The following is a 23,480-nucleotide window of genomic DNA, read 5'->3' on the forward strand; positions in this document are numbered from 1 at the left end:
GTCAATGTTGACTGTCACTGTGGGAATTGAGGACCACAAACGTTTCAAAACCTCAGGCACACGAATACAGCGCGACTTGACAAATAGTAATGGACACCCGAATTTCATAAGACCCTACAGCGCGACTGACAAATAGTAATACTAATAGAACAGGCCTAACTATCAGAGCCCCCAGGGATCTACCATCTCTACTTGGCCTTTATCAATCGCCTCCCTCACCAGTTGCTCCCCGAGCGCAATAGATACAACTTCGTGATATTCAGGCTTGTTAACACCCAGGACGCAGTTCAATGCATTCTCCCTATTAGTGTTCAAATGTTTGATAAATATAATAAATATTCATAACAAAACTGCGCTCACCAGCCAGTGACTACACCAATGTGGGAACCGCGAATGACATAGAAGAGTAATTGCTTGTCTTTGACTTGTTCTGAAATACTGTTAGCAATGAGAGAAATTCCACTGCCATTAACGCACCTGGAAGATTGTAATAGATGCCATTATAGTATGAAAGCAGGCACTCATCTGCCATCGATCGTGCTGCCTGCTCGAATTCAGGAGTGCCATCGTAGACGAATGTGAGCTCCTTTGGCGCTGTGGAGACTGCATTATTGACGGCGATAGGTGAAAATGAGACGTGTTCGATGAAGAATGGTACTTTGACTGACATGTTGGTCAGTGTAAGAATGGCAAGGAAAGTGACCCACCTGTTGACGCTATGGCTCTATAAAAGACCTGGCAAAACTATACAGCGCATTCAATTTGCTGAAACTAGAAACTTGGATAAAACTAAGACCATACAGTGAATCTGATTTACTTACTGAATTGCCGGCAAGTACGGTACTAGCCAGAAGAAACAGGAGGAGCTAGAAAAGGCTTGATGAAGCCATACAACACATTTGACCTGCTGAAACTGGAATATCGGAGTGGTCATTTAAAAAAGAAGTATTCGACCTATTAGATGAAGTTGGAGACGCTTTAGACGAAGTTGGAGACATGTTAGACGAAGACGCATTAGACGAAGACGCGTTAGAACTCACTTCCCCGTCGATACTGTCAACTCCAGAAAATGGTAACACCTCGTTTGTGCCACTACCATGGTATTGGTGTTATTAGAAATGTTGCTGGCACTATTGGTATTTGGAGACGTGTTAGATGAAGATGTGTTAGAACTCACTTTCCCGTTGATACTGTCGACTCCAGAAAATGGTAACCACTACCAATGCCAGTCGCCTTGTCTGAGAAGGGGATAATACATTCCCTTCTCAGACAAGGCGGCTGGTTCACAGTTGCACGTGCCAACAACAGAACCAATAACGCCTAATTCTATATTATGGTCCTACCGCATGTTTTGGTCCTACCGCAGTCCTACAACATAATGTTCTTGTCATTGCAGGCCTGTATCTTGGTTGAATAGATCTCAGTGAAATACCGCAGTAATCTACGAGACAACCTGCCATTTAGTTATTTTGTTCCAATATCTACGCAGCTGATTGCTGATCGTCCCACATGATTATGGTCCAACCTTTTTGGATCCAGTTACTGACTTCACTCGCATGCATAGAAGTTAGGGGGATTCAGGCATTCAAATGCTATGTAAGTCCAGGGTGATATTTATCACGAGGTAGTACTACCGCGACACATCACACTCACATGTATCTTTCAAAATACTAGCATCCCACCTAGCTGGTAGGTCTCTCTCGCACACACTGTCTTAATATTGTGTTATGGTCCGACCATCCTCACGAATGCTTCAACAAATCGAAGACTCATTGTTTTGGTCCAAACAAATGTGAGTGCTTCATATAAATGCTTCGTTCTTTTTCTCCTCACCATACAACATTACTTCGCAGTCACTACATTCATCATTATGGTATGCCCGACTATTCATAAAACTCATCAAGATAGAGTACAAGCTGTGAGAGACAAGCATCGTCGACACTATCTAAAGTAAGTAATAAACTGACGGTATCTCTGAGTCAACTTGACCGAAAGACCCCAGGTGTCGAGAGGTTATACTGGCAAAGCGGCATCAGGTACGCCAAGAAAAAAAAGCCTGTCAAGTCAACGATCTTTCAGATGATGAAGACGAACCGATGTATGTGCTGCTTTGACTTACATGTCTCGACACGTCTGACATTGGTAACAGCGAAACTTTACAAGACTGCATTGCCATGGTCAAGTATGCCAAGGACGACTTCATGACGCATATCAAAGCCCCACGAAGATTCTTCGACCTCCTCGTGGATGAGTACTCCAAGACCATGCCTGACCCCGAGCTATATCCTACCGGGAGCAGAGACAGATCTGTCTTCGAACGCGCTATTACAAACTTTGAAGACTTTCTTGACAGAGCCAACCGTGGGCTGGATGGTATCCTTCAGATGTGCGGTGTCTGTAACAAGTGGCGTGCTGCAGAAGGCATCTGCAAGTTCATGAGGGAAATGATAGGAATGGTGGAAGACATCTTGTTGCGTCTGGCGGAAGGCGGAGATGGTGAATTAGCGGCTGCCTTCATAGAAGGTGAGTTGTGGTACCAGGAGTACAAGTTCCCCATCTAGTGTACCTACCATGTAGAGCCTGCGCTTCTATCTTTGTCCGTGGGACTATGATTAGCGATGACAACATGAAATGTACCTATGTGCAGATCTTTTTGCGAAGACGTGTATGGTCTCTGTAGGTCAGGTTATGGCGCTATCCCACAACTTGATTTTGCTCTCCTCTCACCATGTCCATGTCGCAGATTGCTGTCCTCACGCGTGACCAGCGCGATATGCTCAAAACATTTTTGTCTGCATTTAAGATTGCTCGCTCTGGGTCAGTGGAAGAACAGGATGATTTTTGGGAGAATGTATATTCACACTGGTTCACGACTTGGCCTGAACGTACTGTGCACTTCGCAGACATACCCGATGATCAAGCACTGTCTGGGCTGCAGGAGGCATTGCTTGCTGAAGCTATTCGATGCCGTCATCGAGTACGTTCGTCCTGTTTGGTCGTGTAAAGACAGGAACATATGCTCACTGTGCGAGCAAGAGGATTCAAATTTTCATCATTATGAACACCTTATATCAACAGACGCACACACCAAAACGAACACTAACAGAATATTTTTCTGTGAAGAAGTCACGAAGGTGAGATATTCTGTCTGAAGATCGTTTATCACCACAGTTGATTTGTTTTTTCAGGGGATAGATGAGGGAGCCGTTCAGTGCATGCGTAAAGCGAGAGAGCGAGAGCGTGGCGGTGTGATATGTGTAAATCTAGCGTAGAACTAGACAACTTTTCTTGCATGCATAATTTTGTTAAATTAGTGAAAGTCTGGGAATATACTCTCAATAAGAAGCGGCCTGAGGAATTAGGAAATTGAGGGATTACCGTACTCGAGGATCACCATGGTGGAATATCACCTGTTGTCGTTATCACCTACATACCGTCAAAGTGCACCCCAAGCTTTGCTTTTATTTGAAAAAAAAACTGACCTTGCTATGGGGGTTATGCCAGATGCCAGGCAAAAAATGGACCACTCCAGAGCAGGAGGAATATCTTTTGAGCTTCATGTCCAAATTCTGTGAGAGTGCCGCAGACAAGAATTTCGACGAATTTTTCACGAGCATATGGGCTCTATGGTTCGAAAAGTGGCCTGAGGAACAAGTCATCTTCAAAGACATGCCAGCTGACCATGTTCTCACCCCGGATGAAACCAATGCTCTTGCGAAGGCGGTTGAGGTGCGTCAGCAGGTAAGTCACATGTATGAAAACTGGATAGGGCGTACTAATTGATTTTGGACAGCAACTTGTCACTTGGTATAGGTGGAAGGTCAATCCGGCACGTCTTGGTCGCTCAAAGGGGGCCAGGGGTGTGCTGAAATTTGATGCCGTATTGGGTGGAGGTGTGGAACTCAAAGGCACACGCGCCCCACAAAAGATCGATATTTACTCGCATAAATTCTATGAAGCAAAGGTCAAGCATACTGCAGACGCTGCAATTGCAACAGAGAACATTACCAGCAGAGGCCCCAAGCTGAACAAGCACCATGAGATCACACGGCGTATGTACTCAGAGGAAAGTGAATCCGTCAAAGCCGATATTGACAGGAAGTATCAGAAGGCCAAAGCAAGATTCTGAAAAAAGCGTCAGGATTTGAAGTCTGGGAAGACACCGAAAATTGATGACAAGATGAAAGTCAAGTACATACCATTTATCAATCAAGCCTCACATTACTGATCCTCTGTAGGGCAATCCGTGAGCTGGGCCCAATGCTCAACCGCATCCTCAAGTATCTCGCCCATATTACAGGTGGCTGGAAGTTTACCGTTCTCATGGGAGGTCGCGATCCTACAACAGGAGAAGCATCAGTGTTCAAGTGAGTAGTGCTAGCATTTACACACTCAACGGAGGCTGTGCTCATCATTAGTCAAGTTACCACATTGGCGAACTTCAAAGCGGCGCCCAGTTCAATCATGCTTACAAAGATTTTGATGCAATGCAAGCTGCCTTTCTAGCGTTCGTGCAAAATGCTCTCGGTAAGTTCGAGTTTCTATACATTCAGAGCCCAACCTTACCTTCTCCCAACTAGTATTTGAATCTACCCTACCTCATGAATTGGCAAGTGATGAAGATGAAGAGTCCTTGTCAGACTTGGACAGCGACGAAGCCAATGAGTGGGAAAAGAGCACTGGGGAGGGTAGTATGAATCGAGTCGAGGATCTCCTGGTACCCAGCCTTAATACAAGTGACCTGTATCGAATGACTCCCCAAGCCGGTGAGCATTTTGGAGATAATGCGGTGAGTAATAGCCTATCAATATACATCAGAATGTGTCTCATTGCGCATGTAGAGCAGCTCACATACTCCATTGGATACTGCTGATGCATCGAGTGGGCTAGTCAGCATGACTGGAGCAAGCGATCATTTATCACTTGCTGCAGAGTTGCGTCGTGATTCTCACTCTGCGGCCGCATGGGACCCCATTGTAGTGGGGACCGCCGATTTCTCAGCCTTCAATCCCCACGCTTTCACCACCATGGTAGGTGGGATACCTGACTGGTTAGTGACCCATGACACCAACCAATTGTCGGATTCACCTGTACGACTTCCCAATAACCTCACCAATCCAACATCTCCTGGCAGTGATCGCCCACATCAAGAGATAGAGGTTCTTCTTCCTGCCGTCTCGTCCATGCATAGCGAGGAAGGAGAGAATAACCACAAAGGTGATTCGCTTGCTAACCAACCGGAGGTCCATCCTCGCCGTGGGGTGCGTAGATGGCATGTTGAAAACCCCCCAGCTCCTACCTTATCTATGGGTCCATCTACAATACTAGACCCTCCAGCAGCACATGTGCCTCGTCTCCGCGTCCGTAACAATGTTCCATTCAATCCCCGAGAACGTTGTAGGACACGAGCTGGCGCTGGGCTCGTATCGAGCTATTTTACAGTACACGTCAAATACCCGTCACATGCTAATCACTTCCTGATGTTATCCGACGCTAACCCGCCAACCCGACGTTTAGGCCGCATCAGACCCGATGTTTTCCCGCGCACTTGTCCTATCCGTGTCCCGTTCCGTCTTGCTAGCCCCACTAGGTGTGTAGTTCATTATTTCGCACATTACTCACGTCGTAGCCAGCGCTATTACATGTTTTCCCATAGTCTGCAGCGCCTCATGTTTATTTACATGTACTTCGGATCCGAAATACTCCGCCGCTACTTTCGCCTACGGGTTCCGCATTTCTACGTACTTACATATATATTGGACTGACCTCGAGCATTATTCATTATCCAAGTAGAGGGGAGCAGTTCCCCGACGCTTAGTGGTCAAACCCGATATTTCGTAGTTCTTAGTTGATATTGCGAATATCATCGCTCTTTCATTATCCATATCAGTCATTGTTATTATTGCGCACACCGCTCGCTCTTCCGATGCTCGCTATAGCGTTACTATTAGTTTCCGAAAGACCCAAACCCAAACCCGATAGCCCAAAACCCCGAAAACATCGGACCCGACGCTTTTGTATAGGACATCGTAATTATACCTTCGGACATTGTTTCCCGCGCTCGGACTATTGATCACACATCACTCACTTACCCCCAAGACTATTCCCAGATCGCAGACCCCTGGGTCAAACGCACTTGTCAGGCAAGTATAGCAGACTAGGCAGTGCAAAGACCACAACACAAATATATCAGTTAGGAGCGATCTTCATTTGTTCCTCTCAGTAAAGTAGTTTCTACAACGTGATAACGACATTGGTGTCCACACACATCGTGCTTGCCCCACGGACTCACGGAAGTATGTTCATCTGTTCCTGTGCAAAGGTGGATAATACTGATAAACTCTATAGAAGGGCTCGTCACTCTTAAATATCTTGTTAATGTACCTCTACATCTTGGTGATTGTACACTGTACTAAATATTGTGCTGCACTCTGCAATATAACTTCATTGTTTTGACTTTCTGAAAACAGTTTGATTTGGTCCAAGTACAAAAAATATGCTTGATTATAGTATGCTACAGCAACTTAATTGTGATGTACTGTGTAACGTACGAGACGGAAAACCTTGGCGGAATGGCAGAGTTGAGGACTTAGTGAATTCAAATGGAAAACCTTGGTAGAATGACGGAGTTGGGGACTTAGCAAATTCACAGCTCAAAAATTGCGTCATTGATGGGACCTGCCCTATTACTAATATGAAAGGACAACTAGGACAGCAAGAGACCTACTAAAATGGATGCTGAGTGGCTGGACGCCAAAGGATTCGAGTAGGAATGGCAAGAGGCCTACCAAACTGAATACTGAGTAACCGGACACCAAAGATTTGAGTAGGTAAGCAAGGTACCACCAGGAACAAGGTACTACTGGAAGCAAAATATTGCTGGGGAGCAAGGTATATATAGGTACAGCGCGCTGAATATGGATGGACGAGTGCTAAATATGGACGGCGCAGCCCAAATATGTACCAGATGGATGATGCATAACTGTCAGATCCCTGATGCATTAATGATGCATCACGCAATGAGCAAGCTTGATGCATCACAAAACTAGGCTACTTAGCCTGTTTTGATGCATTAAAATGACAGTATTGCCTGTACATCCAAGTCGAGCACACGACCGTCGGGATATTAGACACGAGAGAAAGCGTGATTTGCTCCAAGATCTGACAATTGTATTGTATAACTGAGACTAATTCATACATAGAATGATTCTTCAATGGATTTATTGTTGTGTTGCTGTTTTTGTTCGATGGTGATGGGACGACGTCGAAGTACTACCATATTTTCGATTTGCTGCTGATCGATGTGAGCGATGGACAACCCTTATTGTGGAGGCACATCAAAAGGGTGGTGCAAATTCATTATCATCCCTTGACAGCTGTCATGGCACAAAGTCACGGTGATATCACACAATTGTATGGTAATATGTATATGATTAGGGATCTGCACGGGTACGGGTAACCCGCGCGGGTCACGGGTACGGGTACTACTGGGGTACGGGTATGGGTCGGGATTCTAAGACCCGCGCTCTTACCCGTACCCCAGCTATACCCGTGCCTTCCATAAATGGTAGCACCTCCTGCATCAGTAATAGCGGACACCATACTTCCCGCGTGCACGCTACAACCGGCACCACCACCAACACCGGCACCTAACGCGCCTTCCCAAGTCCACCAACTCCACGTTCACAGCGCGCGCGCCCGAAACACGTCAACAAGTGTTGACGCGATGCAAACACACGCGGACGACACGCGAAGACGAAAGGACAAGAGAATCGAGGAAGGGAGAAGGGATGGTATAGAGATGAAGGAGGAAAGAGGAACTCGAGGAGACGAGACTTTGGGCACGCTGAAAGTGAGTACTCACATTGAAGACTCTACCCCCAGCAACAACAACGACGTCATACGCGTCACGTCGCCAGCGCCTATCTTTGTGCGCCCAGCACTCGCACCACCACCAGCTTTCACGCCAATGCCACCATCCACGACGCCAACACCACCATCCACGATGCCGACGCCACCATCCTCGACCGTGCCTCCACTCCTCCTTCTTGTGCCATCCACATATGTTCGAGTCACGTCAGCATTCGCTGACGTGTGCTGGACATATGTGCTAAGCACTGGTGGTGATACCTATGGTACCCGCGGGTAAACCCTGCACGGGTGCGGGTACGGGTCTGAGCTTGTTGTACCCGCCGAAAACCCGTACCCGTCAGAGCGGGTACGGGTTTTTGCCGGGTGCGGGTGCGGGTCAGGTCCCCGACACCCCAGGGTATACCCGTGCGGATCCCTATATATGATGGCTAGTGTACATATCAACTTCTATGAAATGGCCTTGAATGGCCCCGAAAGAGTATGGACCATATCTCAATAATGAAAACCGAGAAAAACGGTAACAAAAATACACTATCATCCCTTGACGGCGGTGAAGTTGAGAGGTCACAATTTTGTCACATGTTTCCAAGCTTCCATAGATATGATGACTAACGCTAAAGCCACTGTCCGTGAAATAGGCTTACATAGCCTTTCAATTTGACACATAAGAGCGAGAAATGAGAATGTTGAACAACCGGAATACAATTTTACAATATCGAGGACTTTTGAATTTACTGATGCTGATGCAAGGTTTAGAGCAGGGAGAGGGGATCACTATTGCTGTGAAGGAGTTGAGGACTGCGGCCAGCAACATGCTGGAGAGCTTTGATCAACAATCATTAGTGCCCTAATTATGACGGTTGCATGTTGCGTTAGAGTGGAAGTCATTGACTGGGGAGGCACGAAGTAGGTACAGATTTAAGGTTTATTGGGGGGATGAATTTCAAACGGATGAAATGTCACCCGGCATCGTGCCACACCTTGAAATAATATTATATTCTACATTGTTTTTGCCTACCGGAAGTCACCCAACTGACTGAGGCCTGCGGCCTGAGGCCTGAGGTCTAAGTAGCGCTCACAATCTTATACCAAGTCAAGTAGTGCTCACAATCTTATTCTAAGTCAGACACAGTTTCGGTTATGAATAATCCCTGATGACGAAAAACACCGCTCCAAGCGCAGTTGGGCACAGTCCTGTGCAAAGCCGTTCAACTTCGTAGCCCACGCCGTTATCAGCATCCATAGAAACGAGTAGAAACGGCAACCTATAAATGATCTCCCAATTCGAATCAAACATAACGATGAACCTATTTACCATCCCTGTACCCTCTCCATCAAGTCTTTGGACAACCGTACGTTCGGGTGGCGCATTTAACGTTGCTTGTTCATTTGCTGCATTATGGGTCCTTGTCAAAGTGTCAAGGATGCTTCGCTGGCGAGTGAAGACGACTCAACTGCTGGGTCCGCCTCGTACCAGCCTCGTATATGGCGTCTCGCGCGACCTCGCCATATCTCAAGATAGACCTGCAATGTATGAACGTTGGGCGACGGAATATGGGGTAGTGTATATGATTCCGAGCGTCCTCGGGCAGACTAATGTCGTGCTGTGTGATCCGAAAGCTATTGCACATTTCTACGCTCGAGAAACATGGACATATGTGAAGACACCCCTTACGTTGGCGTTTCTGGAGTCATCAGTATGTAAACATCATCATCTTACCTCGTCTTTTTTATATCTCTTGTTAGATCGGTAAAGGGTTACTATGGTCCCAGGGAGAAACCCACAGGAGGTGCTGTTCAATTCTTGTCCTTCCGCAAGCAACTAATTGACTTCCTGCGAATTAGGCAGCGGAAGGCCCTCACGCCAGCATTCAGTAATGCGGCGATTCGGAAACTCACATCGGTGTTTTATGACTCAGCATACAAGGTGAGGATTTGTGGTGCGAGAAATGTCTCATCTCTGAACTTGATACCACACCTTACAGGCCAAAGGACAATGGGATAATGTTATAGAATCGAGCAAAGATGACGATGCGGTCATCGAGGTCCAGAACTGGTGCGTAGCTTTTCTGACTTAGCAAGTGTCGTTCCTAATCGAAACGATTCAAAGGATGAACCATATATCGTACGCGAAGATATTTTGTCATTGACGCCTCGAACTGACGGAACATCAGTCTGGACACGGTTGGCATTGCTGGTTTCTCCCATGATTTTGGCTCGCTCGATGGAAAGCGCGTCAGCGTGGCCGAAGCGTTTGATACCATCGGAAGCAACCAACCTTCAGCAGTGGACAAAGCTGTTTTCCTACTTGCATCAGTATTTCCTATCATTCTCAAGATCCCCAACAAGCGGCAGAATATGTTCACGCAACTTGGCATAACCATGGAACAAATATCTAACGAGTTATTGATTCGCAGCCGCCGGGAGAAGGACGCGGATATCAGTCAGGTAGGCGAGGAGAATTCCCTCATCGGATTGTTGAGTATGCTTTTCGAGATGTGGATCGTAGTTTTTTTTTTATTAATGTGGTGATCAGTTAAATCTGAAGGTCAGGATGCCGAGCTTCATATGTCGGCGGAGGAAGTAGTGGCTCAGGTCCGTGGAGACGATGCATCACAGCCATGGTTTTCGAGCTCACATCCCGCAGATGAAGGTCTTGCTTCTCGCGGGTTATGAGACGACATCCAGTGAGTCAGTTCCTTGCCCGCTGCTATCACACTTGCTGACTCTTCGTCTACAGTCAGTCTTACGGTGAGTTTATTGCACAATTACTTCTGCGCACTTTATTCATGCATTGATCAGTGGGCGCTGATAGAGCTATCACGACACCCCGATGTTCAAACCAGGCTCAGAGAGGAACTGCTTGCCTTTGGCCCTGATCCGACATATGACCAATTAAAGGCCAACCTCCCCTACCTGGATGCGGTTGTCCATGAAACCCTACGACTTCATCCTCCAGTGAGGGAATCCACTCGTATTGTGAGTGTGCATGTCTACATGTGAATAGACACGACAACTTTAAGTCCACAGGCAGCGGCAGATGACGTTATTCCCTTGAGCGAACCTGTGCGCACGGCGTCCGGCAACATGACAGACAATATATCTATAGCGAAAGGGACACTGATCACGATATCAATCGCGGCAATCAATCGGTCTTCGACCATCTGGGGACCTCACGCAAAGGAATTCAAACCTGACCGTTGGCTGACTGAAGACGGGATCGGTGGGAAGGCCAAGGAAGTCCAAGGTCATAGGCATCTGCTGACATTTGTTGATGGCCCGAGGATGTGTCTTGGAAAAGATTTTGCGATCGTGGAATTCAAGGTGAGTGATGCGGATCAGCCAGTTTGCATGTTATTCATCGTGATACAGACGGTTCTATTGGTTCTGGTGAAGAACTTCGTGTTTGAGATGCGGGATGGACCAGATGCCCCAGTCGAAACTGTGAGGGGAGTTTTACCCCGTCCACGGGTTGCCGGAGAGGATGGTACTGGAGTGCCTTTGAGAGTTCGTCGGTATGAATGATCGGTTGTGTTGTACTAGCAAGTTTACTCTGTTTTCCGTCACTTATCCCCTACTGGAACCGTCGTATTGAGATCAGAAGAGGGATGTAATATGGGCAACGTCTAGCTCTGGATACGCGATGGATTTAAAGGCTGGTGACGTGGAATATTAATTTGATCACTTTGCTTGGAAATTTTGCCGCTCATAGTACCCATACATAGGCACCTGCCACTCGGGCTATGTATAACACAGGAACTTTGTACTAAATACTTGGAATACAAAGCACTACCTTCCATCGAGCCGATTCCCAACATGATAGAATACGTTCACTTCTCGTTTGCGAGTGGGTTCAGACCCCAAGTTCAAGTTCGAGCTACTTAGTAACATCCCGCGCTTCACAAAAATCGATTGTCAATACAACCGTCCAGGATGCTGCAAAGTAATCACACTATGGTATTGAGACAGGTAACTGCACATCGTACTGACATGGTATGGAAGGCAATAAACACCGACATCAAGGCCAGCGTTCTTTCGCCCGAAGTTAAAATGTATGCAAGTCCCGAGATAAAAGCTTGGAGCCGCATGCAGACACACGCCGTTAATGCGTAAGGAATTTCTCAGAGATCTACATGCTGGTGATCACTGAGGCCTAGAATATAAATATCGTGTTTAACTTGATACCGCGGACGGCACAAGCCATCGCCAGCTCACGAACCTCCTTCTGTTCAGTCGTGGTCGGAATCCAAGGCAACAAGGTCAATAACCCGGGCCCACAGTACATATCTAGCGACCGTAAGGAGGGCTGCCAACCCGACTCCAGCCGGGCCTGGACATTACACGCGACAGCGTTGGAGAACGCGAATGCCTCTAATGATGATTGTAAATTGAGCAAAGGTTCTGTTTTGAAACCCCGTCCGTCGATGCGAAGGCTTCGCAGTCTCGGCAACCCAGACAGTGCTTCGATAGCATCCAAGTCGCTCCTTACTATCATATCAAACATCTGTTTGATGTGGAGCTTCTTCACAAAGTCTCCAATGACCTCGATCAAATGATACAAGCTTGCGCCTACTTCCTGCACCTCCAAGGACTCGATGGTTTGAGAACTGGATGAGAATAGCCATTTGCACAGGCTGGGAGATAACGCTGTCTGAGATATCGATATGTTCGAAAGCTTGAAGGTAGGCGGCGAAAAGGAATGTCCGAGGGCATCGCCATCACCATAGCTCTGGTGCATCTCGAAGAACTCGAGATTGGATAGCTGAACTAGGAGAGGGGCCAGGAGTTGTAAGTCCTGCCCAGATACTTTGAGCCCCGTCAAAAATGGGTACTTGGGGGGAAGCCTTGTGCTGGTGAAGCGCAGGGAGTTATGATCTCCTGTCAGGTAGATCAGATTTGGGCAGCGCACAACAATCGTTCCAGCGAGTTCTGCAAATTCCCTCAGCTGCATGTCGTCAGGCCTGGGAGTTGGAAAACGAGGGCTGAACTGGAGGGCACGAGCAGGGCAAATGCCATCAAAGCGTTCGCTGAACACCGTGCGCAGAAGCAGGCGAAGAGATTTGGCCTGAGTCAGTGGGATACACCGATAAAGAATTTCCCTCGCGACCTCACACCAGGCTTTTGCTACACGACAGCACCTGAGCAAGACATTCATCATCTCTCTGCAGGCGTTAGGGCAAGTCCATTGTGTCACTAGCGGTTGTAAAATCAAGATGTGAAACAGGATTTCGGCTGGTAAATGTGGCGAAGAAGCTATGGGATCCTGTCGACGGGTTTTGGCAAGTGAAAGTTTACCGCTCTTCAGCTTCATGATCTGTTCAAACTTCACGCGGTCGACTGGAGAGGATTAATTATAAGTTACTGATATAATAAATAAATAACAGCTTGCAAGATTATTTGTAATAATAAATAATTTCACCCTCAACTTGCGTTTACTATTCACCCATGGTGGCTCGCCAATTTATTGCTGAAACAGAGCGCCTCCCAGATCATGTCCATGTGTTGCTCATAACAACTGGCAGCGTAGCATCTATCAAAGCTCCTCTCATCGTCTCAGCGCTTCTTCAAGTCTGTCCCCGTTCTTGGAATCCTGCTCTTGCTCATGTTGTGTGCAACGTAGTACCAAAATGTCAGAGTAGAAGTGGTCGCGACCAAAGAGTCGCTCGCATTTTATGACCCTGCAGATGTCGTCAATGCAGGCGCCCGCGTTTGGACCGATGAGGACGAGTGGTCGGTGAATACACGCGCTTTTCAGAAAAGCTTGGCCGTCTTAACGTTCATGACAGGGGTCATACAAGATTGGAGATCCGATCCTGCATATCGAGTTGAGGAGGTGGGCTGATATTGTTCTTGTCGCTCCCTGCTCGGCGAATACGCTCTCAAAGATTGCACACGGACTCTGCGACAATCTCGCGGTATGTTTCCCAGTGTATTCATATCGTGCTTGATGGCAAACCTCTTGCTTAGACCTCTCTGCTTCGTGCGCTGGCACCTACGACACCGACTTACGTATTCCCGGCGATGAATACGCTCATGTACGAGCATCCGCTCACGGCAGAACATTTACACGTCGTCCGGGATGTCGTGGGCTACCAAGTTGTCGGGCCAATCGGAAAAAATCTTGCGTGTGGGGACGTTGGTATGTGATCCCGGCTTTTATTTCTTGCTATTGTAGATAAACTGGCTCTTTTTCGAAGGACTCGGTGCTATGACGGAATGGCGTGATGTTGTGAAGATAGTGGTGGATCAAATGAAACTCGTTCGCAAAGACAACAAATCATGAAACTGTATTCTATGTCTAATGTTGGTCTAATCTATAAGTATTCCTTCTTCTTCGCGAATACATGTATATGTGCTAGTCCACGAACGCTTTGTAGCCTCTGAAAATGCTCAGCGTCTGATGCAGCGTAGCCAAAGGCTCGTTCACTCACTGGGGGGTTGACAAACCATGCAGTCTCCCATTCCCTCTCCACCCACCTTCGTTTCACAAAACCGTCTATTTCTCTTCCAGCGTTCCTCACCATCTCTTCGATCTCTGGACTGCCCCTGGGGCTGCGAACTAATTTGTCCATTGTGATTCCCCACTCCGCTAGGGCAGGCAAACATTCTGGTAGGGTGGACGGTGAGGGTGGAAGCTCGTCGTTGCCTGTAAACCCACGCAGGCCATCTTGTTGAATCTGTGTATCGACTGCTGGTGGGATGAGATCTGGATGGAAGATAGGTACTCGCGACCAGATGAGCGTATGTTCGATCTCGATAGGGACGGAGTAAGGCCAGGAGTTCTGAATGATACTGATGAACTCCGAGTCGAACGGGATATCAGCTTTAAAATATTCGGGTGTGTCTAGGAGGGGCTGATTAGATTTGGATGGTGAGATGGATACGTCCTTGAGTCTGGTATCGCCATCGAGTGCTGAGGGTAAGAGCGAAAGGGTATCCGGCTTTCCCCATTGGAGACGATGGTTGATAAGGTAGTTCTCTTCAGACTGTTGAGCGAACTCTACATGCTGACTCTACATTACCCACCCATTGAACCGTGCTCTTTTACAATATCTGGAGACCACGCATCATATCTTTCTTGCAGCGCCTTGTCACGCTTTAGTAGCCCGAGATCCCTTTTGTAACGTTGCAGAGTCAGCGTCGCCTGTCTTGTTGATACTGGCGGTGAAATACAAGTACCCAGAATTCACGAAGGTCTTGAGCTGGTGCCATGTGAACTTCGCTGGATAGTACGCGAGCAACTCTTCCCTTGTCGGAGGACCTGTTCGCAGGGAAACTTGTATGATTTTTTGGTGGGAAACATTGTCTGGTGTATCTAAGGGCGGCTCTATGGTCATGGTCGAAATTGATGGGTAAATACCTTGTTGATCATTTGTTTACCGTTGTCCGTGGGTTTTTCTTCTACCCACTCAAAAATACCCATCGCCTTGTCACGGTGCGAACCCTCCTGCCAATCGATAGATCCGGAGCACCGCGTGACCCTGACGCAGTGACAGTTGTCGCAGTAATTACACCTCCGATGCTTAGTCAGTTTCAAGTACCCGGGCAAGTACGCAGTGTGACTCTAACTTGGTACTTCAGAACTGCGGCCCTGTTATATCTAGACTATCAAGCTGACGCGAGTCATGGGCGCCGGTGAGTTTCGTCAAAGCTTCAGACATGCCGCCACCGCAGAATTGGCTATAAACTCGGATCTGATGAAACCTTGAATTTAAATCACTACAATGAAGGCCTCTATCGCTATACCTGACTCTCCATCAAGCCTCTGGTCAACCGTCCGTTCGGTTGGCGCATTCAATGTCGCTTGCTCATTTGCAGCACTGTGGGCTTTCGTCAAAGTAATAAGGGTACTTCGCTGGCGATTCAGGACCACTCAACTCCGTGGTCCACCTCGTACCAGCTTCGTATATGGTGTTTCGAACGACCTCGTCTCATCTAAAGACAGTGCTACAATGTATGAACATTGGGCTCAGGAATATGGGGTAGCGTACATGATTCCGTCAGTCCTCGGACAGACCAGGATCGTGCTAAGTGACCCAAGAGCCATCGCACATTTTTATGCTCGAGAATCATGGACCTATGTACAGACGCCCCTTTCTCTGACATTGATAGAGAACCTGGTATGTTAATGTCCTCTTCTCATATCGTCTATTGCATATCTCTTGGCAGGTTGGCAGGGGGGTACTATGGTCTCAGGGGGAAAGTCACAGGAGGTGGTGTCTATATCTTGTCCTCGCGCCAGAACTGATCAACTAAAATATTACGAATTAGGCAGCGGAAGGCCCTTACTCCGGCGTTTAGTAATGCAGCTATTCGAAAACTCACATCAGTATTTTATGATTCAGCATATAAAGTAAGGATTTGTAATTTAAGAAAATTAATACATCTGATATTCAAACTCTACAGGTAAAGAGTGCGTGGGATACCGATCTACAATCGAGCAAAGATGGGAATGCTGTCATTGAAGTTCAAAACTGGTGCGTAGCTTTTGAGCATACACACCTCGCACTTCTCATCAGAACGACTTCAAGGATGAATCATATTTCGTAAGGAATGGATATTTTTCATGCAAGCTTCAAAAATGACACAGTAGCAGTTTGGATACGATTGGCATTGCTGGTTTCTCCCATGATTTTGGCTCACTCGACGGAAAGCATGCCAGCGTTACGGAAGTCTTTGATACTTTCGGAAACAAACCAAAGGCCTCAGCAGTCAACAAAGTTCTTTTCCTGCTCGCTTCGGCGTTTCCTATCGTTACCAAGATTCCTAATAGCCGGGTAAAGCTGATAAAGAAACTCAACGCCACTATGGGTGAAATATCCAATGACTTGTTGGTTCGCAGTCGCCGGGAGAAACAGGCAGAAGAAGAAAAATCCATCATCGGACTGCTGAGTACGCTCTCCAAGAGATTCGTCGTGGTTCCTTGACTGACGCAACGATCACAGTCAAAGCTGAAAATCAGGATGCCGAGCTCCGTATGTCCGAGGACGAAGTATTGGCTCAGGTGTGTGGAGACAATTTATCACAGCCAATATTTGCAAGCTGATATCCTACAGATGAAAGTCTTACTTCTCGCGGGTTACGAAACGACGTCGAGTGAGTTGATATCTTGTTCGCTGCCATTATACTAGCTGACTCTTCGCTGGTAGTCAGTCTTACGGTAAGTTCACTGTTCAATAACCTCTATGCACGCTATTCACGTAGTAATCAGTGGGCGTTGATCGAGTTGTCGCGACACCCCGATGTTCAAACCAGACTCAGAGAGGAACTGCTTACATTTGGTGCTGATCCGACATATGACCAATTAAAGGCCAACCTTCCATACTTGGATGCGGTTGTCCACGAAATTCTACGACTCCATCCTCCGGTAGTGGAGTTCAGTCGTGTTGTGAGTACACTTATCTGTCTGTCCATAGAGACTCTGAAAGTAGATCTACAGGCACGCGTAGATGACGTGATTCCCTTGAGTGAACCCGTGTGTACGGGGTCCGGGAAAATGACGGACAGTATATCTGTAGCGAAGGGATCCTTGTTCGTCATCCCAATCGAGGCAATCAATCGCTCTTTGGCCATCTGGGGACCTCACGCAAAAGAATTCAAGCCTGACCGTTGGCTCACCGAGGATGGTATCAGTGGGAAGGCCAAGGAAGTCCAAGGTCATAGGCATCTACTGACATTCGTCGACGGCCCGAGGACGTGTCTTGGAAAAGATTTTGCGCTTGCAGAATTCAAGGTGAGTGATACGAATCAGCCAGTTGGACATAACTCACTGCGATATAGGCGGTTTTATCGGTCTTGGTGAAGAACTTTGTGTATGAAATGCGGGATGGACCAGATACTCAGGTCGAGATTGCGAGGGGAATTTTGCCTCGCCCACGGGTTGTTGGAGAGGACAGTATTGGAGTGCCTTTGAGAGTTCGTCGGTATGAATGACTGGTTGGACTGCACTGGCGGGTTCAGACATTTTGCGGCCTGAGATCTTTATTCAAGGGGACATTATTCATGATGTGGACTTTGTATAGCTGTGTATCATGCTCAGGCGGTTAGAGTGCAAGATGAGTTTTGCTTTACTACCGGCAGTTGTAGAATCTTGTAAGGTAACAGTTTAAATTAGTAATTTATTTTGCAGAACTCACATAAAATAGACTATACAATGGTCCTAATCAATTGAACACGCTCCTGCAGGTTCTACTGAAATTTCTATCATTTGATAGCAATAACAATTCTGCCAGATCAATCAAAATCGTGCTCACAAGTATACGAAGGGTAATAGAAGCGAATCGTCGTCTCCCCCATCCTCGAGTCAGAGACATCATTCGAGATCCCCAGAATATCACATATCACCTCGTACAGCGTTTCTCCTTGCTCACCGCTGTTGTTGCTTACAGTATCTATGTCTGTCAGTGCATGTGGCACGCTGGCATCAACTTGCAAAACAGATGCAGATTGCTGCGAAAACATAATTTGTATCGTGAACGACGTGAGTATAAACAGGTCCTCGTTGTGCCACCAGAATTCAACCACACGATTCACCTGCGCGCCTTAGAATGGAGCTTGGACCTGCGTGTTGGTTGAAAATTGAGCCAGCAGCCTGGGCGGCACGTCGCGACAGTGAGTCATGTTTCTGCTTTCGCTCTGGTATCATGGTTGCAACGTTGATGGTGCAATACCTAGTTCGGAGTCATGAGTCAGCCAGTTGAACATGACCCACTGCAATATAGGCGGTTTTTTCGGATCTCGTGAAGAAATTCGTGTTTGAGATGCGGGATGGACCAGATACTCAGGTCGAGATTGCGAGGGAAATGTTGCTTCGTCCGCGAGTTGTTGGAGTATTTTTGAGAGTTCGTCGGTATGAATAAATTGTTGCACTGCACTGGCGGGTTCGAATATTTTGCAGCCTGAGCTCTTTGAAAAATATATTCAGATAGAAGAGGCATGTAAGCTTAATATAATGTGAACTCTGTATAGCGCTGTATCGGATGGCAATCCTGGTGGTGAAATTCAGATTCAGAATCAATGAAGGGAAGTGGTGACACTGTAATGTAAACAGGATTCGAAGGTTGATATTAGGTCAAGTTGTTTAAATCGTCCTTAGTTACATACCGGTATCATTCTTCTGAGGGAGCCAGTTCAACTGGATACCGCGAGCAGCGCATGTGCTGTGTAGCTCATCCCTATATTCTGCAGCCGTAGCTATCCACTGCTCGGAGAAGTAAATGCTCATTGGCATGCGATAAACGTCCAGCGATCGTAAGGAGGGTTGCCAATTCATACGTAGCAGCGCCAGCACAGTACGCATGCTTAATATGTCCTCAGAGAATGTGAATGTCTCCAATGACAATCGTAGATCAAGCAAACGTTCTTTGTCGATTTTCGATCCGTCAATGCGAAGTTTTCGCAAGCCCGCGAACCAAAATAACGCTGAGATAGTCTCAGAGTCGCTGTCCGCTATAGAATCGACCATAATTTTGACGTGGACTTCCTTTAAAAGACCTCCAATGACCTTGGCCAAGTGGGACAGGCTCATCCCTATTTCCTGCACCTCCAAGCATTTTATGCTCTTTAAACTTGGTTCGAGCCATTTACACAGGCCAGGAGACAACTCTGTTTGAGATATCGATAAAGTCAAAAGCTTGAAGTGAGGTGGCGAAAAGTATTCCAGGAGATCGTCCCCATTGTGACTCTGAAGCATCTCAAAGGACTCGAGATTGCATAGACGGGATAAAAGAGGGGCAATGAGGTAGAGGTCCTGCCCAGATACTTTGAGTTCCCTCAAATATGGGTATTCGGGGAGAGGCATGTTGCTGGTGAAGTACAGGGAGCCACAATCTCCTGAAAGGTACCTGAGTTCCGGGCAGCACGCAACAATCTCCCCAGCGAGTGTCGCATACTCCTTGGGCTGCTTTTTGTTACGCCGATGGGGCGAAAAATACATGAATTGCAGAGCATGAGCAGGGCAATAGCCGCCGAACCTCTCGCGCACGGTGCAAAGAAGTAGGCGGAGGGAGTTGACTCGAGACAGTCGAATATCCTGGTACAGAACTGCTCTTGCAGCCTCGTACCAGGCTCTTGATACAAGACTGCAGTTGAGCAAGACATCCACTATCTCTTTCCAGACTTCTCTATCCTCGCACCGCTTCCATCTTGGCTGTAAAATCAGGGCTAGGATTTCTGCTGGCAGAAAAAGTGAAAGTGAGGTGACGGGATGCCTGCTGCAAGGTTCGATGAGTGAAGAATTATCACCATCTCTGATTATGTTGGCCTCTGGACGACACCGCAGTTAGCGAACGCCTCGAAGTTTCAAGGACTGCTCACTCGCGTCAACGGAGGCGGAAAACGACCCAGACGCGTCTACTCCGTCGTCGCTGCTCATAGTATGCGGAGTAGTATGACTGTGTTTGAGAGCGGGTCAGTCACCCAGCTGATCAGTGGCACGGTGTGAGACTCTGCGATAAATTTAAAAGCTATACCCAGAGTGTATATTTACTCCAAAAAACACGAAAGAGCTATAGGACTCACTGGCACGGGTTACGGGTCTTATACTTAGACGTTGTGAAGGAGCAGATAATGGGGATTGTGCCGAGTCTGAAGTATACCCGGTACTCGGATGCAAAGCAAGGAATGAAGTGGCCTGAGTCGCTTTTATAGGCTGGCCGACCGACGAACCAACAGGACGCGGCGCAATGATTGAATGCAGGCTCTCACTGACAGTAGTGCAAGCATTAGCTGAGTAATGCGTGACCTAGTCGCCTTTAGCTAAGCTTTTTACTGACAGTTTATTTACCAAAAGCTTCGATCCAAACAAACCAACATTAATATTTATTAGACTTTTCTCCCACTAACCTAACTTTACGTGTACTACTACAGTCTACCGACAACCAACCAACATGAGAACAGCCCGTGGAGGTGCCAGGGGCCGCCCGCGGGGGAAACCACATGCTCATGGAAGAGTGAACACTTCTCTTCAAGTCAGGGATCCAAAACCCACGCCTCACATCCAAATGGAACATATTGCATCAGTTAGCCGGAGTAGCGGACTCGAGCAAGGCGGGGATGCGTGAGACCACATCCCTTGACTCATTCTTAGAGCTTATCTTTATTAGGTGCTAGCTTGAAGGATTTCAAGGTGCAAGAACAGTACAGAGTGTTCGTGGGTGAGAAGGTGGGTGTGCACTGTGCTTGATGGCATCCGGGATGAGGCATCATGAAGATCACAGCTACACAAGTTCTGGACAGAGAAGCAGACGAAGGATGGGCAGGAGAACATCTTAATTTTGTTTCGTGAGTCTCGCGTTCCTTCTTGACCAAGAATCTATTCCAAACTTTACTCCACAGGAAAGCTTAGAGAAGGAATCTTCGCGTCCAAGCGGAGGGATGCCTTTGCAATCGAAGGTATGCCAACTTGATCTTGCATTAATTTTTTTATTGTTTATATATCCTACAGTGTACGAAACCTCTCTTTGCCTCTCCTCGCTATTCGACTCCCCAATCCAGACATCCTCTATTCTCTCTCACCTCCTGCCCGAACTCTACACCTCTGCATCAATCCAGCCTCCAATCAGCTCGGTGCTGATATTGCTTCTTCACCACTTAATCGCAGGATATCCATCACAAAAGACCTACTTTGAACATCTTTCGTGCCTCTCGCCCAATGTGCTCGATAGGACATCAGAAGCATATTCATGGATATCAAATTTAGCAACAAGCCTCCGCACCCTTAACCACATCAAGGTCGAAGCACTTTCACGGCACGATGCATACAGGCAGTTCCTTTCTGTTTCCAAATTATCTGACGAGACAAATGACGAGCTGGTCCGTCTATCACAAGATGCGGTGCACGCGCTGGTGGAACGGCTGAGAAGCAAAGCAAGGGATAAGGCGTGGGCGGTGCTGCGCAGTGCATACAGGGAGCTATCAGCTTCAGAAGAGACTCAGACTTGGATGGCCAAATGCTTACTGCTTTCAACCGAGCAGACGTCTGGATCAGGTCTTTCTTTGCAGGAGTGGATGGATGGGCGATGCCGAGACACCTTCGGCCGAAGGAAGGGGCAGTAGGAAGATGGATCGTCTGTAAGGTCAGATGACCGCTACTACTTGTATTGATGTTCATCTAGTGTACGATAGAATGGTTATGATAACTTGCGGCCTCAGAGTGTCCTAAGGACATTGGGGCACATGGCACAAACTCTCTTGTATCTCAGGCTGAGTTTCAACCGAGATCCATCTTGCTCATGGGCGACTGGTTCTATAGCCTTATCGGAAGCTGGATTCTCCTCTGATGTTTATTCGACCTTCTTCTGCATCTTCCTGAAGAACGAGCTTGCCTTCGTGTGCTGCATGCCGTTCGTTTTGGGAATGCACCTACAACGTCTGGTCACCTCCAGTAGTCTGCATTATATGTGAAGTGATTGAATAGTAAGCCTCATCACTTTCTAGATCTGGAAGGAAGCCTCTGATACATCGCAGTCTGGATACACCGACACAGTGGTCACCGTACATTAGCATAATGATGAGGAAACGAACACATCTGCCTAGGGTTCTCCTATCACCCCCAACAACCATTGTCAATTACGTGAACAATCGAGAGAGCCGTGCACGACATGAGGGAAACACTTCGCTCTATGGCCAAGTTAGAGAGTTGCTTCGCCCGGAAACGGAGACAATCGTGGAGCTTGCATTCGTGCAAGAACGGTAAAGTGTGTTGTGATAGGTGAGAAAGTGAGTCTGATACATCATGACTGTTCTTCCATATCAGTGTACTGACGTGGCTTGGAATAGGCTGTATAATAGGCTTCCTCCGTTTACTCCATGACAGCCAACGTCAGGACTCGTTACTCCCTCATGTGCCTTTTGCGCCCATTCAAAGCTATTTTTGGTACTGCTTCGTGTTCCGCCGCCTCTCCCGTCTCACTGCCTCAGGTAGATTGCGTAGCAACCTGATGTTTTTTTCCTACTCTCGGCGATCGCGAAGTACTGGGGTATTAAACGGTACCGATACTATCAAGCTCTTGGGCGGCCGCGCGGCTCCCGGCTTTGTCGACACTGGTTGTACTTGGCTTCTCTTTGCCACCAGTGGGCACGCACGTCCATTGTGATATTTGACCCTCGCCGAGTGTGCAGAGGCTTTCCAGACGCACGAAGAGAAATTTTGGTCCTTACGATGAGTGAGTTTAGTTTGATGAATCGCCGACGTTCTGTTGATTTATGTGGATTAGCACCATGGGGATACAATGCGAAAACCTCTAACGTTTAAATTTCGAGATCGGCAGTTCAAGGTGACAGCGCTTGCATGACGAACCCTTTGATTAAAATTTAATCAACCATCTACGAGTTTATCCGTAACGCTCAAATGTGGCAGCGTCAACTGAATACCCTTTAAGGTTGCTTTGAGGCAAGATTTATATCATTGTACAGAACCTTGGTACATCAACATCCATGGGGAATTGGTTGGACTTCCACAGTACGTCCCAAACATGTTGCCGCATCCACTTATGCTGGTACTGAGCCATTCATAGCTAGACCTAATCTTGTTCATAAAATTTGATTTTTGCTTGTCCATTTTTGATTAGTAGGACCAATGGACATAGACTTATTCAAATTGTACACGA

At 47.3% G+C, this 23,480-nt stretch overlaps 11 protein-coding genes across 11 annotated transcripts; 7 read left to right on the forward strand and 4 right to left on the reverse strand.

Moving 5' to 3' along the window:
- Positions 1–162: 162 nt before the first annotated feature.
- Positions 163–670, reverse strand: HD556DRAFT_1450514 (uncharacterized protein; the record flags this gene model as incomplete). The annotated part of the gene is made up of 3 exons (XM_041307775.1): positions 163–301; positions 361–430; positions 478–670. The coding sequence occupies 3 exons, from the start codon at positions 668–670 to the stop codon at positions 163–165; spliced, it is 402 nt and encodes a 133-aa protein (XP_041153133.1).
- A 1,200-nt stretch (positions 671–1,870) lies between these two features.
- On the forward strand, positions 1,871–2,561 carry HD556DRAFT_1450515 (uncharacterized protein; the record flags this gene model as incomplete). The annotated part of the gene is made up of 3 exons (XM_041307776.1): positions 1,871–1,950; positions 2,003–2,098; positions 2,150–2,561. The coding sequence occupies 3 exons, from the start codon at positions 1,871–1,873 to the stop codon at positions 2,559–2,561; spliced, it is 588 nt and encodes a 195-aa protein (XP_041153134.1).
- A 167-nt stretch (positions 2,562–2,728) lies between these two features.
- HD556DRAFT_1450516 (uncharacterized protein) lies at positions 2,729–5,598 on the forward strand (the record flags this gene model as incomplete). The annotated part of the gene is made up of 9 exons (XM_041307777.1): positions 2,729–2,977; positions 3,505–3,741; positions 3,794–4,078; positions 4,142–4,191; positions 4,239–4,367; positions 4,424–4,527; positions 4,581–4,789; positions 4,842–5,441; positions 5,518–5,598. The coding sequence occupies 9 exons, from the start codon at positions 2,729–2,731 to the stop codon at positions 5,596–5,598; spliced, it is 1,944 nt and encodes a 647-aa protein (XP_041153135.1).
- Positions 5,599–7,564: 1,966 nt separating this feature from the next.
- Positions 7,565–8,149, forward strand: HD556DRAFT_1450517 (uncharacterized protein; the record flags this gene model as incomplete). The annotated part of the gene is made up of 1 exon (XM_041307778.1): positions 7,565–8,149. The coding sequence occupies one exon, from the start codon at positions 7,565–7,567 to the stop codon at positions 8,147–8,149; it is 585 nt and encodes a 194-aa protein (XP_041153136.1).
- A 1,024-nt stretch (positions 8,150–9,173) lies between these two features.
- On the forward strand, positions 9,174–11,397 carry HD556DRAFT_1249499 (cytochrome P450; the record flags this gene model as incomplete). Its single annotated transcript, XM_041298853.1, has 11 exons — positions 9,174–9,569; positions 9,619–9,662; positions 9,718–9,799; positions 9,858–9,928; positions 9,983–9,997; positions 10,047–10,354; positions 10,409–10,467; positions 10,520–10,567; positions 10,675–10,851; positions 10,903–11,196; positions 11,245–11,397. 11 exons carry the CDS (start codon positions 9,174–9,176, stop codon positions 11,395–11,397), a joined length of 1,647 nt encoding a protein of 548 aa, XP_041153137.1.
- A 628-nt stretch (positions 11,398–12,025) lies between these two features.
- On the reverse strand, positions 12,026–13,183 carry HD556DRAFT_1450519 (uncharacterized protein; the record flags this gene model as incomplete). The annotated part of the gene is made up of 1 exon (XM_041307779.1): positions 12,026–13,183. One exon carries the CDS (start codon positions 13,181–13,183, stop codon positions 12,026–12,028), a length of 1,158 nt encoding a protein of 385 aa, XP_041153138.1.
- A 114-nt stretch (positions 13,184–13,297) lies between these two features.
- On the forward strand, positions 13,298–14,171 carry HD556DRAFT_103596 (flavoprotein). Its single transcript, XM_041295947.1, has 5 exons — positions 13,298–13,440; positions 13,493–13,606; positions 13,659–13,787; positions 13,840–14,011; positions 14,070–14,171. Exons 1-5 carry the CDS (start codon positions 13,318–13,320, stop codon positions 14,153–14,155), a joined length of 624 nt encoding a protein of 207 aa, XP_041153139.1. The 5' UTR covers positions 13,298–13,317; the 3' UTR covers positions 14,156–14,171.
- Positions 13,864–15,413, reverse strand: HD556DRAFT_1421149 (uncharacterized protein). Its single transcript, XM_041304482.1, has 5 exons — positions 15,052–15,413; positions 14,899–14,987; positions 14,304–14,851; positions 14,071–14,252; positions 13,864–14,012 (listed from the first exon to the last, which is right to left on the reverse strand). The coding sequence occupies exons 1-4, from the start codon at positions 15,207–15,209 to the stop codon at positions 14,187–14,189; spliced, it is 861 nt and encodes a 286-aa protein (XP_041153140.1). The 5' UTR covers positions 15,210–15,413; the 3' UTR covers positions 13,864–14,012; positions 14,071–14,186.
- Positions 15,407–18,280, forward strand: HD556DRAFT_1279387 (cytochrome P450). Its single transcript, XM_041299272.1, has 11 exons — positions 15,407–15,992; positions 16,042–16,085; positions 16,144–16,225; positions 16,279–16,349; positions 16,404–16,418; positions 16,469–16,764; positions 16,818–16,876; positions 16,929–16,968; positions 17,022–17,260; positions 17,312–17,605; positions 17,653–18,280. The coding sequence occupies exons 1-11, from the start codon at positions 15,597–15,599 to the stop codon at positions 17,803–17,805; spliced, it is 1,689 nt and encodes a 562-aa protein (XP_041153141.1). The 5' UTR covers positions 15,407–15,596; the 3' UTR covers positions 17,806–18,280.
- Positions 18,281–18,563: 283 nt separating this feature from the next.
- On the reverse strand, positions 18,564–20,620 carry HD556DRAFT_1421174 (uncharacterized protein). Its single transcript, XM_041304483.1, has 4 exons — positions 20,392–20,620; positions 20,188–20,336; positions 18,976–20,136; positions 18,564–18,907 (listed from the first exon to the last, which is right to left on the reverse strand). Exons 2-4 carry the CDS (start codon positions 20,243–20,245, stop codon positions 18,816–18,818), a joined length of 1,311 nt encoding a protein of 436 aa, XP_041153142.1. The 5' UTR covers positions 20,246–20,336; positions 20,392–20,620; the 3' UTR covers positions 18,564–18,815.
- A 253-nt stretch (positions 20,621–20,873) lies between these two features.
- Positions 20,874–21,927, forward strand: HD556DRAFT_1249524 (uncharacterized protein; the record flags this gene model as incomplete). Its single annotated transcript, XM_041298855.1, has 5 exons — positions 20,874–20,929; positions 20,983–21,034; positions 21,090–21,153; positions 21,208–21,264; positions 21,317–21,927. 5 exons carry the CDS (start codon positions 20,874–20,876, stop codon positions 21,925–21,927), a joined length of 840 nt encoding a protein of 279 aa, XP_041153143.1.
- Positions 21,928–23,480: the final 1,553 nt, after the last annotated feature.

The sequence above is a fragment of the Suillus plorans genome (assembly GCF_016647745.1).
Source record: "Suillus plorans strain S12 chromosome Unknown HD556scaffold_106, whole genome shotgun sequence".
Lineage (NCBI taxonomy): Eukaryota > Fungi > Basidiomycota > Agaricomycetes > Boletales > Suillaceae > Suillus > Suillus plorans.

Bases quoted from the DNA above. Each gene is read 5' to 3' on its own strand.
- HD556DRAFT_1279387 (XM_041299272.1), top strand. From the start codon at position 15,597: ATGAAGGCCTCTATCGCTATACCTGACTCTCCATCAAGCCTCTGGTCA. The intron at 16,226-16,278 runs GTAAGGATTTGT...CAAACTCTACAG, and splicing joins TTTATGATTCAGCATATAAA to GTAAAGAGTGCGTGGGATAC. The intron at 16,969-17,021 runs GTGAGTTGATAT...CTTCGCTGGTAG, and splicing joins GGGTTACGAAACGACGTCGA to TCAGTCTTACGGTAAGTTCA.
- HD556DRAFT_1421174 (XM_041304483.1), bottom strand. From the start codon at position 20,245: ATGAGCAGCGACGACGGAGTAGACGCGTCTGGGTCGTTTTCCGCCTCC. The intron at 20,137-20,187 runs GTGAGCAGTCCT...GGTGTCGTCCAG, and splicing joins TTCCGCCTCCGTTGACGCGA to AGGCCAACATAATCAGAGAT. The intron at 18,908-18,975 runs GTATGTAACTAA...TTTACATTACAG, and splicing joins CCCTCAGAAGAATGATACCG to TGTCACCACTTCCCTTCATT.
- HD556DRAFT_103596 (XM_041295947.1), top strand. From the start codon at position 13,318: ATGGTGGCTCGCCAATTTATTGCTGAAACAGAGCGCCTCCCAGATCAT. The intron at 13,441-13,492 runs GTCTGTCCCCGT...TGTGCAACGTAG, and splicing joins TCGTCTCAGCGCTTCTTCAA to TACCAAAATGTCAGAGTAGA. The intron at 13,788-13,839 runs GTATGTTTCCCA...CCTCTTGCTTAG, and splicing joins GACTCTGCGACAATCTCGCG to ACCTCTCTGCTTCGTGCGCT.
- HD556DRAFT_1421149 (XM_041304482.1), bottom strand. From the start codon at position 15,209: ATGACCATAGAGCCGCCCTTAGATACACCAGACAATGTTTCCCACCAA. The intron at 14,852-14,898 runs GTGGGTAATGTA...AACAGTCTGAAG, and splicing joins AAAAGAGCACGGTTCAATGG to AGAACTACCTTATCAACCAT. The intron at 14,253-14,303 runs GTGAGTGAACGA...GAGCATTTTCAG, and splicing joins CATGGTTTGTCAACCCCCCA to AGGCTACAAAGCGTTCGTGG.